General features: G+C 42.0%; 1 protein-coding gene across 1 annotated transcript in view; it reads left to right on the forward strand.

Moving 5' to 3' along the window:
- Positions 1-17,673, forward strand: part of LOC132077649 (multiple epidermal growth factor-like domains protein 6) — a 189,718-nt gene that overhangs the window by 90,738 nt on the left and 81,307 nt on the right. Inside the window, exon 5 of the mRNA XM_059479473.1 lies at positions 12,251-12,373. Coding sequence (XP_059335456.1) covers positions 12,251-12,373 — 123 coding nt within the window. The remainder of the gene's footprint in view (positions 1-12,250; positions 12,374-17,673) is intronic.

Below are 17,673 nucleotides of genomic sequence, written 5' to 3' on the forward strand. Positions count from 1 at the left end.
CACAGCCTAAATCTTGGCCTAAGGAGATTTGTTGGTCTTTGCCTAATCCAAGAGATTTCTTCCTGGAAAAGCTGTCTCTTGGTTCCTTTGATAATGCACAAAAGGAATTTCAGAAAGTGATCTCTAAAAAGAGAAAGATGTAAAGGAGAAGTAGTTGTGTTTTAAAATGTGCATTTCAGAGGTCTATGGTGTGGCTGGATGCTCAAGAATTCTAAAAATTTCCATTAATAATTTTGGGTTGTCTAATACTAATAAATTGTCCTTCTTAGCTTTATGTTTTGTAGAAGTTTGCCTGTCAAGTTAAACTGTTAATTTCCTCCTCTTCCATCTTTGAACCTCTGGTCTTTTGCCCTAGTGGTGTAATAACCAGGTATTAGCATTACCTGTGTTGGCCACTGTTGACACCTTTTCTGTGTTACAAAAAATAAACACGGAGAAATGCTCACACATTATCTGCACTTTTCACTCTTTGTTAATGGTCATAGTGCAGGTATCCTGGAGAAGAGATACAAGTATTTAGTGAAATTAGGAGGTATGAGTATCTAGTAGAATCAATCATTTTACACTCCTGGCTGGGACAAAGAGGCAGTGCAGAAAAAGTTAAATTAATAACTGGAATATCCTGTAATGGAGGAATAGTTTATGGTCTTGCTGCATTCATTCCCTCAGCAGAGAGCTCCAGGCCAGCTCTCGGGGTTTTGGGGAGGTTTGTTGTTTTTTGTGTAAAACGCAGGGATGCTCAGGCAGCGGCCGCATCCCACGTGGGGACGGCGATCGCTGCCTCCTCCAGGAATATCCTCCTGGTGTTAGAGCTCCCCGTTGCCAGCTTTAATGTGGGATCTGAGACACCAGAGGCTTTGCCTTTCCCTTTGAACACGACATCAGTGCAGCCTCTCAGACAGCATTAGGTGGTAACTGTTGGCAACAGCGGCGATGTTGGGAGCGACGTCTGTTTCTGGCTGCATTTCCAGAACCATCCATAACGCTGTGGTGGATGTGCTCTGCTCATAGATCACACTTCCCCTTTGTGCGTCACAGGGAGTTTGGCTGCCTCTTCCATGCAAAAAAGTAATTAGCCTGGCTTGAATGTGAGGAATTTCTTTTTTGATTGGAACTGAAGGGTGGAATTCTCAACGTGGAAACCTGAGCTGTGAATGGCATCGACCCGCGGCGCTGCGGCAGCCCTGCCTTGCTGCTCAGGTTTGGGGGTGTTTTATTCATGTAGCTGAAAGGATTTTGGTTTTAATCAGTGCCCAGGCCAGGCTGGGATGTGCTCAGGCCAGGTTGCTCAGCCTTGGATGCTCTGACGCACATTGTTTTTCTGCCAGCTGAAGAGCTGCAGCGCTGGGTTTGGTGAGCTTTGGCTAAATGAGATGCTCTGAGTGGTCTGTAAGAGTGAGCCAAAGATCAAGGTAAACATATTTATTGATTTACTTCCTCCTCTTCTGAAAACAGGGCTCAGACTCCAAACAATACACGTGTCTGTGGAATATACTTGTCTTTGCCGACGTTAGGTGTGCTGCACACAAGTGTGTGCTGGATATGTATTTATTTTTACACAGCCCTCTGGCCCTATTAGAATTTTTCTCTCCTTGTAGTGTTTGCCCTTTGCTGTCTGTTTTTAATTTTTTAACATTTTCAATAGATCTTTAAAACTCTGAGTTTATTTCTAATGCACATTCTGTTTAAGAGATTTAAATTTAATACTTTGACCTTACTGTTGCTCAAAAAAACAGAGTTTGTTATCCTGAACCAAACAATCTTACAGGAGTGTGGTTTGATGTTAATATTTTACTATGGTACACACTTGCTTAAGAGTGAAGAACATGAAAATATGTCAGCTGTTTGCAGGGAGAGAGATAGAGGAACACATGTTTTAAGGTGTAAAGTGATCATATATAAAAAGACCAAGTCATGTAGTAACTTTGAAGTTTTAAATTATTTAAGCTGAAGAGACACTCATGTCTCACTGAAAACATAAATGAAAATTTCTCTTTGGTTATACCCCCTGAAAAAATAGGGTATGGCTTTCCAGCAAGACCAGATGCCTGACATCCAGAGAGATTAAAAAGGCAAATTTAGTTTGTGTTGGGAACCAGAATGTGAAGTTTGGGTTAGACGAAACTGACTCTTCCTGCTCTGGTACGAATTAATTTCAGCCATGCAGGATTAACAATTTCAGCGCTCTAATTTCTGCCTGTGATCACCTTTGACACTGGTCCTGTGGAAAAACCTTGGGATCCCGTATTTTCATTAGCAGAATTGCTGGGGTGTGGGGCTGAGCCTGCTCCCTGCAGCAGCCACACGTGGTGAGCACATGTATGAGCAGGAGCAGGGAAGGTCCCAGGTTCAAATGCTGGTGTCAGGCTGAGGGAGCTGGCTGCCAAATTGTTCTTTCTGCAGAGCGTCTGCCTTACCCCACCTCGCTGGGGCTGGTTTGTTTGGTTTAGAGGAGGGTTCTGAGCTGCTCTGTCCTGCTGGGAAAGGCCCTGAGAAATCCCAGCTGTGCTCTGCTCCTCATTGTTAATTTAACTGGAGAGAGAAAATCCCATTTCTTCAGTTCTGTGCTTTGAGGTTGTCACTGGTGGAATCTGCATGGAAGCTAATGGTTTGTACATCCCTCTTTTTCCAAGCTTGATGTAACTCCATGTTCAAGTTGAAGTGCCCTGGTTGAATTTCTTAATGGGAATTCCCTTTCAGCTAAAGGATGCTCACCTGGCTGCTGTTTCTGATGAGCAGGATTCAGATCTCTGCAATATTTAGCTCCTGTTCAGTACTAAATGCCATTTTTTGCCTTTTGAAGGGACTCCCTTTCAGCAGGGCCAGCCAGCAGCAATTTCAGTCAGCAATAGTTAACAGCACCTGTTGGTGTCAGAGAAGTTGGAAGAATTCATAAGACAAATCAGGCAATGGAGTCTCTGAGAATAATGACTTCCCTTGGGTTTCTTTACAAATTAAACTGATGAGGATTTAATCTTTCTTTTTTTTTTTTTTTTTTTTTTTTTCTTCCCATGGGTTGCTTTGCCCTTGACACACAAGATCAGTTTCTGGAAGTGCCTGTGCCTTACACTTCTGCCAGTTCTTACAGTTTACTCTTCTGTAAACTGAATTACCAGTTCCCATTTGTGTCTCTTGTAAAGGAGTGACCTGGTTGTAGGTTGTGTTTCAGCCACACAGAGGATGATGACAGAAATGTTGTTTTCTGTAGTAGGAAGTGGAGTGAGTTTACATTTAAAGTTAGCACAGGATTTTTCTCAGGGCAGTGAGTAATTCTGCCCACAGGACTGCTAGAAAGATCTTCTAGAAATGGAAAACAAAAGATGGAAGAAAATAGTAAGGAGATATGGGAAGGAAGAGAAATTCAGCCCATTTCAGGCCATAGCAGAGGCTGTTTGATCTAACCCCAGGCTAGATCTTGATGATGAGCAAAGTTTTGGATTAGACTGGCAAGGACAAATATTAAGAAAATAAGGAAAGAAAATTGGAGCTTCCATTTAAATCTCTGTAATGAATTCCTATTCTAAACTAGAAGCCAGCGCACATCATCCTTTCTCTGCTGAGAAATTTTTTATATTAATTTCTGCTCGTAATGGTTTAGGAAAAGAAAAGAGAAAAAAGAAAGAAACGTTTCCATTATTCATGTGAAAAATGAACTCATTTGCTCACATGCTTATTGCTGGGGTTAATTATATTATGAAAAAGCACAGTTTGTAAGGAACTGGCTTATTACAATAGGAATGCCCTGAGATTTAAGCTGCCTAATTTGTCAGCTTGCTCAGCCCATTCTGTTGTAACACTCAGCCTGTTTGTAGGTTAAGCAGCAGCTTCTGTGCTTGGGGCTCAGTCCTGCACAGGGGACTGTGGGCAGGGAGGGGTTGGACATTTTCTGGTTTGGGGGTTCCCTTGTGGCAGCACCATCACTCGTCACCTGAAATCCTGGCACTGCAGCATCAGGGACTGCTTTGGACCAGGGCAGAGCTGCTCTGGTGTGGATTGAATAACAGAATTGGCTGTGGAGTGCCAAAATTGGCTGTGGAGTGCCAAAATTGGCTGTGGAGTACCAAAATTGGCTGGGTAGTGCTTCAGGTGTCCCTTTCCCACAGCATTGCAGTGGACACAAGGACACTCTGGTTTTGGGACATTTGTTTCATATTTGTATAGACAGGAGACATTCTCTTGCTCAGATTGATGAGTTCTTCTGAGGACACAGTAAATACAGGGACAAAGCTGGAATAAACACTTTATTCTCCACTTCCAACAAGACTTTTCTTTGTTGTCTGTTCTGCAGCTAGAAGCTAAAGCTGTGATTTGTGTCCTTTCCCTGAATGTTTGGGAGCTGATTTCCAGATAAGCCATCCCTGCAGCCCTCAGTTCCCTGCTCCTGCATCCTGCTGGCTCGAGCTCATCCCCTCACACTCCTGCTGTCACAAACTCGGATTGCTGCTGTACACAGATTTTTGAGTAATATTACAGCAGAGCTTCTCAACACCCCACGTTGCTCGTGGTGTGCTACCACTAAATTGGTAGAATCTGACCCATCCTTACAGGTTTTGCTTGGAACAAGCATTTATTTCTGTTTGAAATTGTTCATTCCCCTTTCATCCTGGGGAGCCTCAAAGGCAGCACCAACGTGCTCATCTATCTTTATCTCTGGTTTTTGTTATTGCTGTGTTGGATCAGTGCCGTGCTCTTCAGAGCACCTGACATAAATCCCTTAAAATACAGGTTGAGAGAGTACACAAAGTGCTGCCTTTGCTTCCTTGCTGTTCCTTTTTGATGCCAGTGCTGTGGTCTCTGAGCTTGTTTGGTCCTGAGGATGTTGGCCCTGGCTAACCCATGGGTATCTTAAGGTTAGTCACACTTTTCTATGACACTGGCTGTCACTCTCCAGCTCTCGTGGCCTGAAAACTTCCATACATTTGCATAACCTTGATTTTTTTTTTTTTTGGTTCTCATGGAGATCTGTAAAAATTACTGTAAATGCTAAGCTTTCAGAAATGACCTATCACATGGGGTTTTTTTCTATATATTTTTAAATTCAATTTTGCTGACCTGCTTTATAGATGTTTACAGGAAACTGGAGAAAAGGCAGAAGTTCATGCTAATTTTCCTGAGATCCAGAAGCAAGAGAGGAGAGTTGGAGATAACAGAAAATATGAGCAAAGAGCCAACCTTAGTTCATGACCAAGTGGTTTAGTGACTTGCTCCCTGAGGAAAGCAGAGGGCAGCAGGGTGCAGGGATGTCTGGAGTTCAAAGTGCATTTTCTGAACTCTCCTTTGGGCACCAGGACTTGGCTTGGCTGGAGTCAACTGTGGGGCTTGTGCTTGGGGCTTAGCACTCCAAACATCAATGCAGCTGCTAAGAGTCCTGAAGCCTCACTGAGAGCCACTGCCTTGGAAGTGATGTTTGGAGAGTGTTTACCTGCCTGCAAAATCACTGGGGGCTTATTGTGAGATCAGACTTGGGAAGTTCAAAGCCTTTCCGTGTTTGTGTGTGCATAACCAGCACTTGTCGGGGCTGGAAGTCAGGTACACTGCAAAGAGATGCATTTTTAGGGCAAAAGCACTTCTAGACAAAAGCAAGGGCTTTTAAGGATGGCACTGCAGAGGCCCTGAATTATTTCTAAAAGAGTTCCATTTTGTGGCATAAAAAGTCAAAGCAGAAAGGAACTCACCGCGGCAGAGTGGGGAAGGTGCCACACCGCCAGCCAGGCTTTCTTTTATGTTTTGCTCATAACCATCATAGCAGGGAAAGGCAAACACTTGTCTAATTTGATAAAATATCTTTAATTGCAGCAGCAGCACTTGAGGTTTGGGCTGGCTGCGTCAGCTCTGTTTGTAATCACAGCTCCAGCCGCACTCCACAATCAGCGCCAATTGCTGCCAATTAGCATCCGCTAGGCTGCTGCTGCTTTATTCAGATGTTCTGGGCTGTTTGGTTGCATTATTCATACCTTGGCTGGCAAAACATAGTTTAAAAATGAGCACCATTACAGGGTTTCATTGTACGCTGACAGACCTTCTCCCAGCTCCACCTCTCAGTTTAGTTCTATTTAGTGAACAGAGGGAAACTTTGGGCGTGATCTAGGTCATTCTGCATTTCACTTCTAGGAAGTAACTTCTGTTTGACACAGAATTCTAAAGGGAAAGATATCAAAAGGTATCAAAGCTGGTGTTTTTTCATGTAACGGTTGGGTTTTGGAAGTCGTTGTTGCAAAATGTCATCAATGTGCAGGACGTTAGGAATAAAAAAGAAGAAGAAAAATTTTAAAAAGTGAGCAGGCGTGTATATGGTTACGGAGGATTGCCGTGACCAGGGATAGAGATTTTTAAAAGGACGTTTAAGTGCCAGTTTAAGAGCTAAGTGCCAGTTTAAGAGCTGAGTCTGGTCTGTGGTGTAGGAGAGCTTGGGGTGGAAGGGGCCATCTCTGTACCTGTAGTGGCACAAGATGAGCTACAGGCCCAGTCTAACACAGCAGCATCTTGGGCTTTAAGAGCTTGTGGTTTCACCTATTTAAACTTTGAGTCTCTGTTTTCCCCCCACAGGATTTTATTCTGACTTCAAAGGAGTTGTTCTTAATGCGAGCAAGTGCAAATGATTGATGAACGTGTTTGGTTTTGGTTTTTTTCCTTCAGATGATGATTTTAATAAGGAGAAATGAATGCTGGCTAAGTATATTTAACAAGGAGCTTTGTTTGCTTTTGGTTTTGCATCTAAGTTGAATTAAATGAAATGCTTTAGTGCCACAGTAAGAAAAGAAAGCAAGCCATGGCAGAGCCCCCCATCCCTGGGGAACAGGGGCCATGCACATACTCGTTGTGTGATGGATGCTCTCTGCATATGGGAATGTGGCATGGGGATAAAGAGCAATGAGTGCAGCAGCAATTTCCTTAATTAAAATATTAAAAAAAAATTGGAAAAAGGAGGTGCTAACTTGTGGAAGCACAAGGAGCAGAGCAGCCAGCAGGAACAGTGGCAGTGATGGGTGTTTGCTGGGAGGGGAGGCTCCAGGAGCCTGTGCCAAACTCTCCGATAACTTTGCTCCACTAATCAGGCGCTTGTTAATAATGACTCAGATTTACGATACTTCATAACAGCCCAAGAAGAAATATTCATCCTGGTATTGACTTTGTGGGGGAAGAAAACCTAATAAAGCATTGAGACTGCTTAATCAATAGCCGGGCAGGGCTGTGCTGACTATCAGAACGAGCAGCTTTGTTTGCTACTCAGGTGGATAATTTATGGTTAGTGCTGGAAGTGATGTATGTAATTTATGTTTTAGAGACAATTACTGCTCACAGACAACTGCTGCAAAGCTTTCTGCAGGAAACCAAAAGACAAACGCAGCCTTTGGGGTGCAAGTGTTGTGCCTGGCAGCCTGTCCCAGTGTGTTTGTTCATTACATTATGTGTATGTGTAATTTTGATATATGTGCATGTGTGCTACGTTGCATCATAGCAGTGAGTGGCCTTTAAAGTTCAAATCAACTTTCTCAGGTTTCAGGATTTTTTAGACATATGGTTTTGGTTGCAGACCATCCAAGCTGTAATTAAAAAAAACCAAAAAAACAGCGTGTAAAACTTAAAGAGGTACTTTTTTTTTTTGGATCTCCAGCGTTTTTTAAATCTTGAATCAAATTATTTAGATCAACGTATGAGAAGTTGTCAAATGAGCATTGTGATTTACAGACACTTGCCTAGAATACCTCCTTATACAAGCAAATTGTAAGAGAGTTGCAGTTCTACACCTTATATTAAAGTATGCATATAGGATGATTTGAGGTGTACATGATAAACTATATTTAGACTTTGATCCTAACCATTATGAGGGTTTGGTTTGGTTTATTTTGCCCAACTGCATTTGTGTTTTCTGAGTTAGGAATTCACATCTTTAAATGGCTATAAAACTCAATAGAAGCTCCCAGTGCCTGCTGGAGAGAGGAATCAAACTCTTTCTGAAAGATATTTAACATTTAGATTCCTGAAATCAGCCCATCTTCATCACAGTCTTCAGGAGAAGGTCCCAAGTGTTGTTAATGAAATGTTGTCTTCCTTCTAAATGAATGTGTTGTGCTTGCTGTGACCCCTGATTGAAGCTGGGTGTGTTCCCCTAACGCTTTTAAACTAATCAAAATCACCTCCCTGCTCCGTGCTGGTGGGCTTTGTTCAGGCAGGATTGCAATAACAATGGCAATGATTTTACAGATTTTATTCCACTTCAGTGATTTATTTCAAGTCCAGGGAGCTCTGACACGTGCTGGGGTCAGTGGCTCATGGGTCAGAGCACGGGTTAGCCCCAAAACTGGGCACCCACATGGCAAATCTGCATGCATCTGCCTTAAGTGAATGAAGTCATTGCTCATATGCAGCTGATAAATACAGAAACCTTTGAAAATGGGTTTTAAATACTGTGTGGCAGTCACGAGATTCCTTTTGTTATCTTAAAAATTGGTCTTGATAGTAATGAATATGGCATTAAACTCGTCGTATGGGGAAAATAAAAATACCTTAAGCTGTAGGCAGTGAGTTAAGTGCTGTGTTCCACTGATTTAAACATACAAACTTGCCAAAATTAGATGGTCTTTCACTTCATGGTTTTCCTGTTGCAGAGCTGAGCCCCTGCTCATTGCAGGTGCTTTCTCCCTGCCCAGCTCTGGCCAGTGCTGTGCTCAGGACAGGTTTAATCCCTCACTGGATTTTAGAGATGCTGAATTGAGCTCCAGGTGCAGACCCTGCAGAGCCCTCACCAGCAGCTCAGTGGAGAGGAGATTTCTGCCCTGATGCCAACACCTGTTTCTGCTTTTCACACTGATTTTTCTTCATCTGCTTTCTGCTTTTGAGAGCTAGTGATAGAGCAGGTCGCTGCTGTTAGATTTCAAGCTGGAATTACCAATGCAAACTGCTTTGTCCAATGTCTGCTTTTACATAAAGCCTTCATTTGTTTGTAGGAAATCTGAAATCACCTACATTTTCATAAAAACTTGGTGAAGGGCTGTTTTCCCTGGAGCTGAGGATGTGTGACGTTTTCAGATGGAATAGCATTAACAAGAACAGAGAAGTGAAGGGATTGGAATTGTCCTTCTCCATTTAGCATGTGGTTCCTAGGAAGGGTTAATTGGGCAAAGGTGTTCTGCTTCATGGAAAAAAGGTATGTTCCCTTCCATATTAAGTAATTTATAAGATTTTTGGAGAAAAAACACCTTTTCACATAATTCTATCGATAATACCACGAGTGCAGGGAGTGTGGCACATGGGCACACGTCAGCAATCCATATTTTAACATACTACTGGATTTAAAATATATTGTGTATTTTTTTCTCCACACATATATGCTAGACAGATAATACATAAAGTTAATATCAAGTTAATCTAGATGCAGGGTGTTTTCAATTATTTTTCCCATGGCAAGATTGAAGGCTCACATCCAGTATGTCCCATGGATAATGTTTTTGTGTTGCAACATTGGCTCTATAAATAAATGTGAAACATTGCTGTAGCAAACATCACATTTGTTTTTTTTTTTTTTTTGAAGTGCCTACAGCATGTCATTACAGATGGATTGATAGGCTTGATAACATTGAACTTTTTTCAGACCTAACGTGGCAGACTTGTTACGCGTCAGAAATTTTCTGTCATTTTGCTCACCATTCAAAAGGCAAAATATATTTGCGACCTTGAGTGACATTGAATATGGAAAGCAGACAGAAATTTATCATTTGACAGAATTGTTTTTGTTGAGTTTATTTTAAGTTTCCTCTTTTATTTTTTTTTCAGTGGCAAAGCTGTAATCAGATTTTAAAATCCTGACTACTCTGTTTTAGGAATATGGAACAGCTGATTGTGGCTTGTAAAAGCTCTATGACCCGGCCTTTTACAAATGTAAAACACATTCCTTATTGCTTCACATTCAGATCATTTATTTTTGTGCTTCTTTGGACTGAGGCAACATCTGACCTTTATTATGGAGTTGCAGAAAACAGCTTGGCAGAGAGCAGGCAGTGGGGAAGGTCTTGAACAGGAGACAGGACAGCAGAGGATGCAGATGCTTAGGGAGCAGATTTTCATAGTATTAGGGCTAAAACTGGTTAGATTTATTCTTACTCACTATATTCCTTCTAGTGTGATTGCTCTCTAATAAAGCTGAGTCAAAAAAGCTTTTTTTGGTGTCTTTACTCAGAAGTTAAATCATAGTTTATTTTATGATGATTAGCTTTAAATAAGGTTTTTGTTTTAAAGGTGCATGGAGATGCAGTCAGGTTTTATAAGTATAGCAGAAGAAGTTTTGGGTTTCTGGTGTAAAAAGCAGCAAAGAAATGCATGAAAATATTTCATCAAAAGAGGAAAACAAATATTAAGGCAGAGACAAAGAAATCCTGGACAGAGCATTAAGAGGGTAGGGTTAGAAGAAGGAGGAAATGAGGTTTTCAGTCATGCAGCACCAATAGCTGGACCACAGCATTCTATGCTGAACAAGGAAGGAAAAGATTTTTAATTGCTAACAGGAACACTCTGCAATCAAAGGAGAAACTTCCTATATATCAGCATGCAACAGCACTATGCACTTCCAAATGGATTATACCCTGGTGAAATCAAGGGGATAATGATGAGCTCCTCAGCTAGAAAGGTTTTGTTCCAATAATTTGGTTCAAAATATAGACACTGGTGTTAATAAATTGGGCTGTAGATCCTAGACCACTCACCCAGTCAATATTTTGCACCGGGAGGTCACGTAACATTGTGCGTGCTAAAGAATAAACCAGTTCTTCCCTTAATTTTGTTTAAAAAAAAAAAAAATAAAAAGAGCAGGGAGATTTTATTAGTTTTCAACCCTGTTAGTATAAATAGAAGTCGAAGCTGTGGAGCTGGGTTATTTTGTGGCTTGTTGCTGTTTGTCACCACGAGGCGCATCGAGCAAACCGCTCGGAAGGGGCCGCGCGCCGCTCTCCGCGCGCTCGCGTGCCTCCTCCCAGAGCTCGGAGGAACACGTCCAAAATCTGCCTCCTGTCATATGTTCTCCCCATCTCTTGCTGAGGAGAAGCGAGCAGACGCACGCTGTTATTTTGGTGCCGTTTGTTTTTGGAGGGGAGGAAGGGGGGGAGTGTTTTTCTCCGGGAAAAGTTTCTGTTTGAATTGCGTTCCCGTGAAATCAAGAAGAGTCTCGTTGGCTTCACGCGAGTTAGGATTTGGTTTGTTATGTAGCTCTGGGATAGCTGAATTATGTTTTATTTCTTTATAGCCTGCTAGTGTTTTCCAGTATCACTGAGGACAAAGAAATTATAATTTTGTCAGTCGTTGCATTGAATCTAAAGCTGTAGAGAAATGAGGTGGTTTTAGTGGGTTTGTGCCTCTTCACCCACACTTTAGCAAAAGTTGGTGTTTTGTGATACACTTTTCTTTTAGCTTTTTGATAGTCTGAAACCACCTCAAAAATTTATTTTAACCTGTGGCTTTTAGCCAGGATCAGAAATGAACCAGTCAAATGAAACTTGAGCTCATCAAAGGACTAACAAACCTTGGTAAACCTTAGTCTTTAACACTGAAGGGTTGCAGTTGAAAGGCTTTCACTCTCTTGCATGAATGTGAAATTATTTTTTTTATGATTTTTCTTTACCAACTAATTAAGTGGGTTTTTTTTAAAGCCTCATTTCTCCCTTGGGGATGAGGAGTGCCATAATACGAAGTAACTGCCTGTGGTTTTTACAGTCATGATGATGCATATCTTCTGCTGCTTAATCCTCCTCCTTCTGGCTTTTCTGCTGTCTCACCTGAGAGCAAGAACCTTTTAGGTTGGAAAAACCTTTAAGACCACCGAGTCCAACCATTAACCCAGCACTGCCAAGCCTACCTAGAGGACAAGTCCCCAAGTGCCACATCCCCTAATGGCTGGGCTGGAGGTTCTCAGAGGTGTTTTCCAACTGTAATGATTCTATGATATTTATCTTTTAAATCCCTCTGAGGGTGGTGACTCCAGCAATTCCTGAGCACCCTGTTCCAGTGCTTGACAATCCTTTCAGTGAAGAAATTTTTTTTGGTACCCCATGTAAACCTCCCCTGGCACAGCCTGGCTGAGTGGAAGGGCTCAGCAGCATAGCCAGACATCACTGCTTCTGATGTTGCTTCAGGGTCCTGAGCTGTTCATCTCAGAAACATTCTCAGTTTTTCACATCAGCCAGACACAACCATCCTCGGACCTTCAGGTACTGTGGTCAGTGCCCATCCCTCACTGGTTTCTTGTGCTTTCTCCTGGCAGATGTCAACGAGTGCACCACGGGGAACGGCGGCTGCCAGGAGCGCTGCTGCAACACCATCGGCAGCTACCACTGCAAGTGTCCAGCTGGCCAGAAGCTGGGGGAAGATGGGAAATCCTGTGCAGGTAATGCTTTGTACCGTGTCTCACTGCTATTAAGGAGTCAGCAGACTTAGGAAGGGGAAGGAAATGCTGGCTTTTATGTGGAGCCAGCTGAAGAGCGTGTGCTCAGAGTTGTCGAGAGCGCGGATCTTCTCATGTCTGGATTATGAAGATGTAACTGTAAGAACACTTCAAAGGGTTGGGGTTTTGTTTTATTTTGTTGAAAAAAAAATGTTATCACTTAACCTGGATTGGCTGTGCCATGTTCTGATTATGGGATTTCAGTCATCAGCTGAAAAACTTGAAGAAAGTGTATGCACTTGATAATATTTCATCTGTCTCTTAAGCAAAATGGCTCTTATCAGAAAATACACATACATTTTCATATTTCAATCACAATTCCACAGCTAGAGATTAACTGAATAAAAAAGGATTTAAAACCACATGCTATGTAAACCCATTTGTCTTTTTCCTAAGGGAAATTTAAGTCTAGTTAGTGCATTATAGGGTAAAATTCGTTCTTATGCAAAAACTTAATGTGTTAGAACACAAAATGAAATGTGTGGCTCTGGCAAACAGAGTGGCTGTAAACAAGCCCAGATGATGTGCTGACCTAGAGTCACTACATTTTGTGCGTCATTGGGTGCTGCAGAAGGTCAGGTGTGAGGTACCCAAGGTGTGCTGTACTCCAGGCCAGAGCAGTTCCCTCTTCTGAGCTCTCCCCTAACACAGGTAGCAGGGACGTGCTGCCACATCACCTGGTGTGCTCTGCTGTGGGCCTGGATTGCACCTCCCCTGCATTTCAGTGCTGCAGTAAATGCATCAGAGATGATAGTTTTTTAATCTCAGGGCAGCTTTTCATGAGCTGTATTATCATCTTCTCACAAGAAACTCTGTTCTCTGGCTTTTCCCATTGCACAGGGTCTCACAAATCCATTTCTTCCAAGATTTCATTTTGCCATTGTCCAACTCCATTTTAAGGTTTGGCTAAAGCAATGTGTTTCTTGTCTGTGGTCATATTTATCCCACCTTTATAATTTGTTTGACTGCACTCCTTTTTTCACTAAAAGACAATAGAATTATTTTCTATGTCAACCTGTCAGTTAAAAACCACCTTGACAGTGAAAATAAGCTGTAGATGGTTATGTTATTTTGATTGAAGTATTTCATTATGGTCCTCCATGTTTTCATTTCGGCCTTTGGAGAGCTCAGCCCAGGAATATCATTTATGATTCACAGATCCCTGCTACTTCACCTCTCTTGCCTCTTAGGGGGGCTGACTGGCTATATGCCCATGGGCCAGTGCACAGGTCTGTGTTTTGATGCCTACTTACTGCTTTCAGTGCATAAAAATTGTCCAAACCCCAAGGTTTTTGAAAGCAGGAGTCCTACTCATCGTAATCCTTAGCATGCATGAGTCATTTTTCCTTTAGACTAGTCTTATTTTAATAATTCAGTCAAATTAGTGTTCCTTCTGCACAATTCAGTTCTGACAATACACTTTAAATTCAAGCATTTGGACACTCTTTAAAAACTCAAACAGAGCTTAAGGTGTTTGATTTTTGTACTGTATTTAATCTGATCAGGATTTGCAGGGGAATATGTTATTAAGTGTTTTGAGGCCATTTCTTTTAAGTCCTCAGGCAAAAACGTAAAACAGTGAACTGGAAGTGCTCAAGTCATAAAGCAGAGTGGGTGTGGTGGTGTCACTAAATACACCTGAACTTTTGCAGAGGTGACAATGACAGAATTTGACTGTACTGACCTGCAAGGAGGCCAGCATCAGCCAACTTCTGGCCATCAGGTGGTACAAGATGAGTAACTCAGTGGTTGGTTACTGCATGAGGGAAAAGTGAGCTCTCAAACAAAACTGAGTGCTGCTGGAAGGACTTCTAGGGCGTGTACTGGGGTTTTATTAATGCCTCTGCACTGCTCAAAGGAGTCATTTTTGCAGGTAGGAGTAAAACAGCTCCTCATTCAGGTTAACCAGTGGTTTTGGAGGAATCAAGTTTATTGTTGTTCTGGGTTGTTCCATTCTTTCTGCCTTTATGGCATCATTGTGCTTTATGTTACCCCTTAGTCTAAACTCAGGCGTTAAATAGATGGGCACCATTGTTCTGCTGCCATTATTTGTCTCGTGGTTGGTTTTATTTCACGGGTGCCTGCAATGATCGATCAGTGTACGGGGTTTTTTATAAGCCAAGGTACAAATAAGGTGCATTGTTAGGAAAGCAGCATGGAAGTAGCACAGATCTTATTCAGCAAGTCATTATTACTGGAAAGATTGATCGTGTTTTTCAGAAACAAAATAGAGCATCCTTCTGACAAAAGGGAAAGATGTTGGGAGAGAACTGTTGGGTTTTTTAAAATATTTTTTAGCCATTTGTAGCTGTTTAATGCTAAGGAAGGGAAAGTGGATAAAAATTCACTAACCAACAACTTAGTGAAGTGCACTGCTGTTTTGATCAAGCATTGCTGGGGGTTTGTGAAAAATATTTTTTGGAGACCCAAAGGTCTCATTTCACAGCTTGAATGAGCTGACAAAGCTCAACATCTCCACCTTCTAGGGTGTCAAAGGTGTGTGCAAGACACAAGACTTCATGAATATGCACAACACAACCACATAAAATATGTGGGATAATCTTAAAATAGTTATTGCATCATCTTTGATTAAACCTTCTCATTCTTGAGTGATTCTGTGTGTGGTTGGACCCACACGGGGAAGGGGATTGGGCAGCACAGACCCGTGCTGTGGGGTCTATCCTCATTCCAAAGGCTGTAGGGATATTTCCTGGCTATTTGTAGGGATCTTTCCTGGCTATCTGGGGGTTCTTTTGGCAGGATATGTCATTCAGAGTTATGTAGTTTGTAAGGTCTTACTTCACTTTGGTGAGGGATACTCGTATAGAGAGTAAGATGTGGCGAGCTGGAGGCCTGTGCATCTCCATAGAAATGCCAGCCAGAGCAGTGACCTGATTAGCCTTTCAAAGCTAATTATCTCCATGTTATTCTGCAGCTTTCACTCTCCAGCCTTCATGCTCAGAACTTCAGTTTGCTTCTCTGACAGAGAAATATTTCCTGGCAGCTCCTGGCGCAGGCATTTCAGATTGTGACAGAAAGCTCCTGCTTCCCTCCCGCTCCTCGTGCGCCTGATGGAGATGAATGATGAGACAGGATTTGGCTTTAAATCACTGCACAAATAATGTGACAAATTAATATTTGACATTTACCAGTGTAGGACTGTCAGGCTGATGCTGTGCCCTGTGCATCCGTGTGCTGTTCCTGGGGCAGCCTGGGCAGGTGGGTTTGCTCAGAAAGGAGTGCCCTGGTCTGAGGAAGGCAGAGGGAATGGGTTTGTGCCTTGTTTGTGGAGCAGAGGCAGCGCTGTGTCAGGGAGATGGGCTGTGAAATGCAGAGATATCCTCATTTCATGTTTTATTCTGAAGCGAAGCAGTTCTACTTGAGCATCGCAAAATGCAGAAATGGTATTTTCTGAACATAAATACCATTTTAAATGGTATTTTAAATGGTAATTTTAAAGCTCAGTTGTTGGCAGAAGTCCAGATCTGTAAGGGATGCTGAGGCTACAGCTACAAAAGCGTGTTTTCACACATGAATAAGCTGCAGAAGTCAAGTAGAAAAAGGTCGTGACCTTATGTTAACCTTCTTTGGTAAACTGTCATTTCTTATTTATATTATTGTGCTCTCATCTGTCAAGGCAACTGCAGGAACTTAGAGACAAGTGAAGTCCTGTGATTAACCGTTGATGGAAAGGAGCTCCTATTTGGTTGATTGGAGTGATATTGCAATGGCTGTAACCCCATCCCTGGGGGTTTCGGTCAATCCTCGGAGCTCTGGCTGCTTCCCTGACCTTTGCCAGGGGGAATTTGGGAGCAGCTGCCTCCAGAGCCAGAGTGTGACTGTGCCAGGGCCACCACTGGTTACCCCAAAATGGAGGAGTCGCCGGGGTCACCGCTGGAGCCTGCTCCCAGGGCAGGGGGGACTCTCCAAACACTGTTCGTTGCCTTGGAAGAGTTAATGGTGGGCTAAAAGCAATACTGAGGGACATGTCTGAGAGCAAGAAAGTGTTTATTAATAAGGTGACAGCATTTATTAAGTCAATAAGGTCTGAAACACAACTTACTCTTGTCAAAATTGAAGAGAACAAATGCTAATTCTGCATTTGGGCTGCTTTCCCTGCCCAACAAATCAATGTACAGGTGTCTGTCATGTCCTGTGATAAAAAACTGAGGGACATAATACCATGCACTTGGAGGGAAATGTCAAGGCATTTTTAATTATATTTATCTAATTTTTATTAGAATGGAAGACTAACAGAAATTTGTCTACTGGAAGGATTCAGGATGCTTTTGCATGATCTTAACTCCAGCAGTTGCATTTGATTCAACACACATTGTTGGCAGGCCATGACTCTGAGGTACTTATTGCCAGGAACACTTCAGCAGAAGGAGAACAAGGAGAATATATTTTACAAATATCAAAAAGCACCATTCTTATTCCAGATGCAGCAAGTGCCAGACCAGCTGAACTCAAATCTTACAGCACTCAAGTGAAGGCACCCAACCCTCTTCATCTTCCTCTATTTCAAGACCTTGTCTTGAGACAAGGAAATAAATCCAGTTGCAGGAATTGTTTCGCAATTATCTAATTATCTGTAAATTAATTACTCTGTCCACCTAATATCTGCCTCTTAGAGGGAGGGGAATGGACAGCTCCACCTCATCGCCTCACCTGGGTGAACCATCTTGATAACTGAGGCATTTCAGTTATTTCAGTATTGGAATTTTGCAGCAATTTTGAAAAGAAGAGAAAAAAAATAGGCAAAAGAGAAAGGCTTGTGAGAGGAGAGAAGGTAAAACCTAATTGCTGATTTTTCCAAACATGTTTTTAGTGGCTTTCAGGTATCCTGGGACTCCAGCTTGGGTTTTTAGAGCTAAGTCAGATAATTTCAGGTATTTATGTTTCAAAGTATAAAAAGCTCACAGTAATCTGCCAAGGGGAGGTGAAGAGTAAATATTTTCTTCTCCATTAGTTTGTACATCCAGAATGCTGGTAAATGTCTTATATTTGAAGTGAATTCAACAAGAAGCAATATCTGTTTTTACATGTAAGTATTATGATTGCTCCTACCTTTCAAATCATTATTTTTAGTCATGAGTAGAAAGGTTAATAACTGCTTTTGATTTCAGATCCCAGTTGGAAATTTAAAAAAAAATAGGGTTCCCCTACTTGTCTTACAGAGGGAACTGAATTAAGTGAGTTTAGGGCTTAATTGTGCATTATAAACACTGTTTGGCATTGTG

Source organism: Ammospiza nelsoni, chromosome 10 (assembly GCF_027579445.1).
Source record: "Ammospiza nelsoni isolate bAmmNel1 chromosome 10, bAmmNel1.pri, whole genome shotgun sequence".
Classification (NCBI taxonomy): Eukaryota; Metazoa; Chordata; class Aves; order Passeriformes; family Passerellidae; genus Ammospiza; species Ammospiza nelsoni.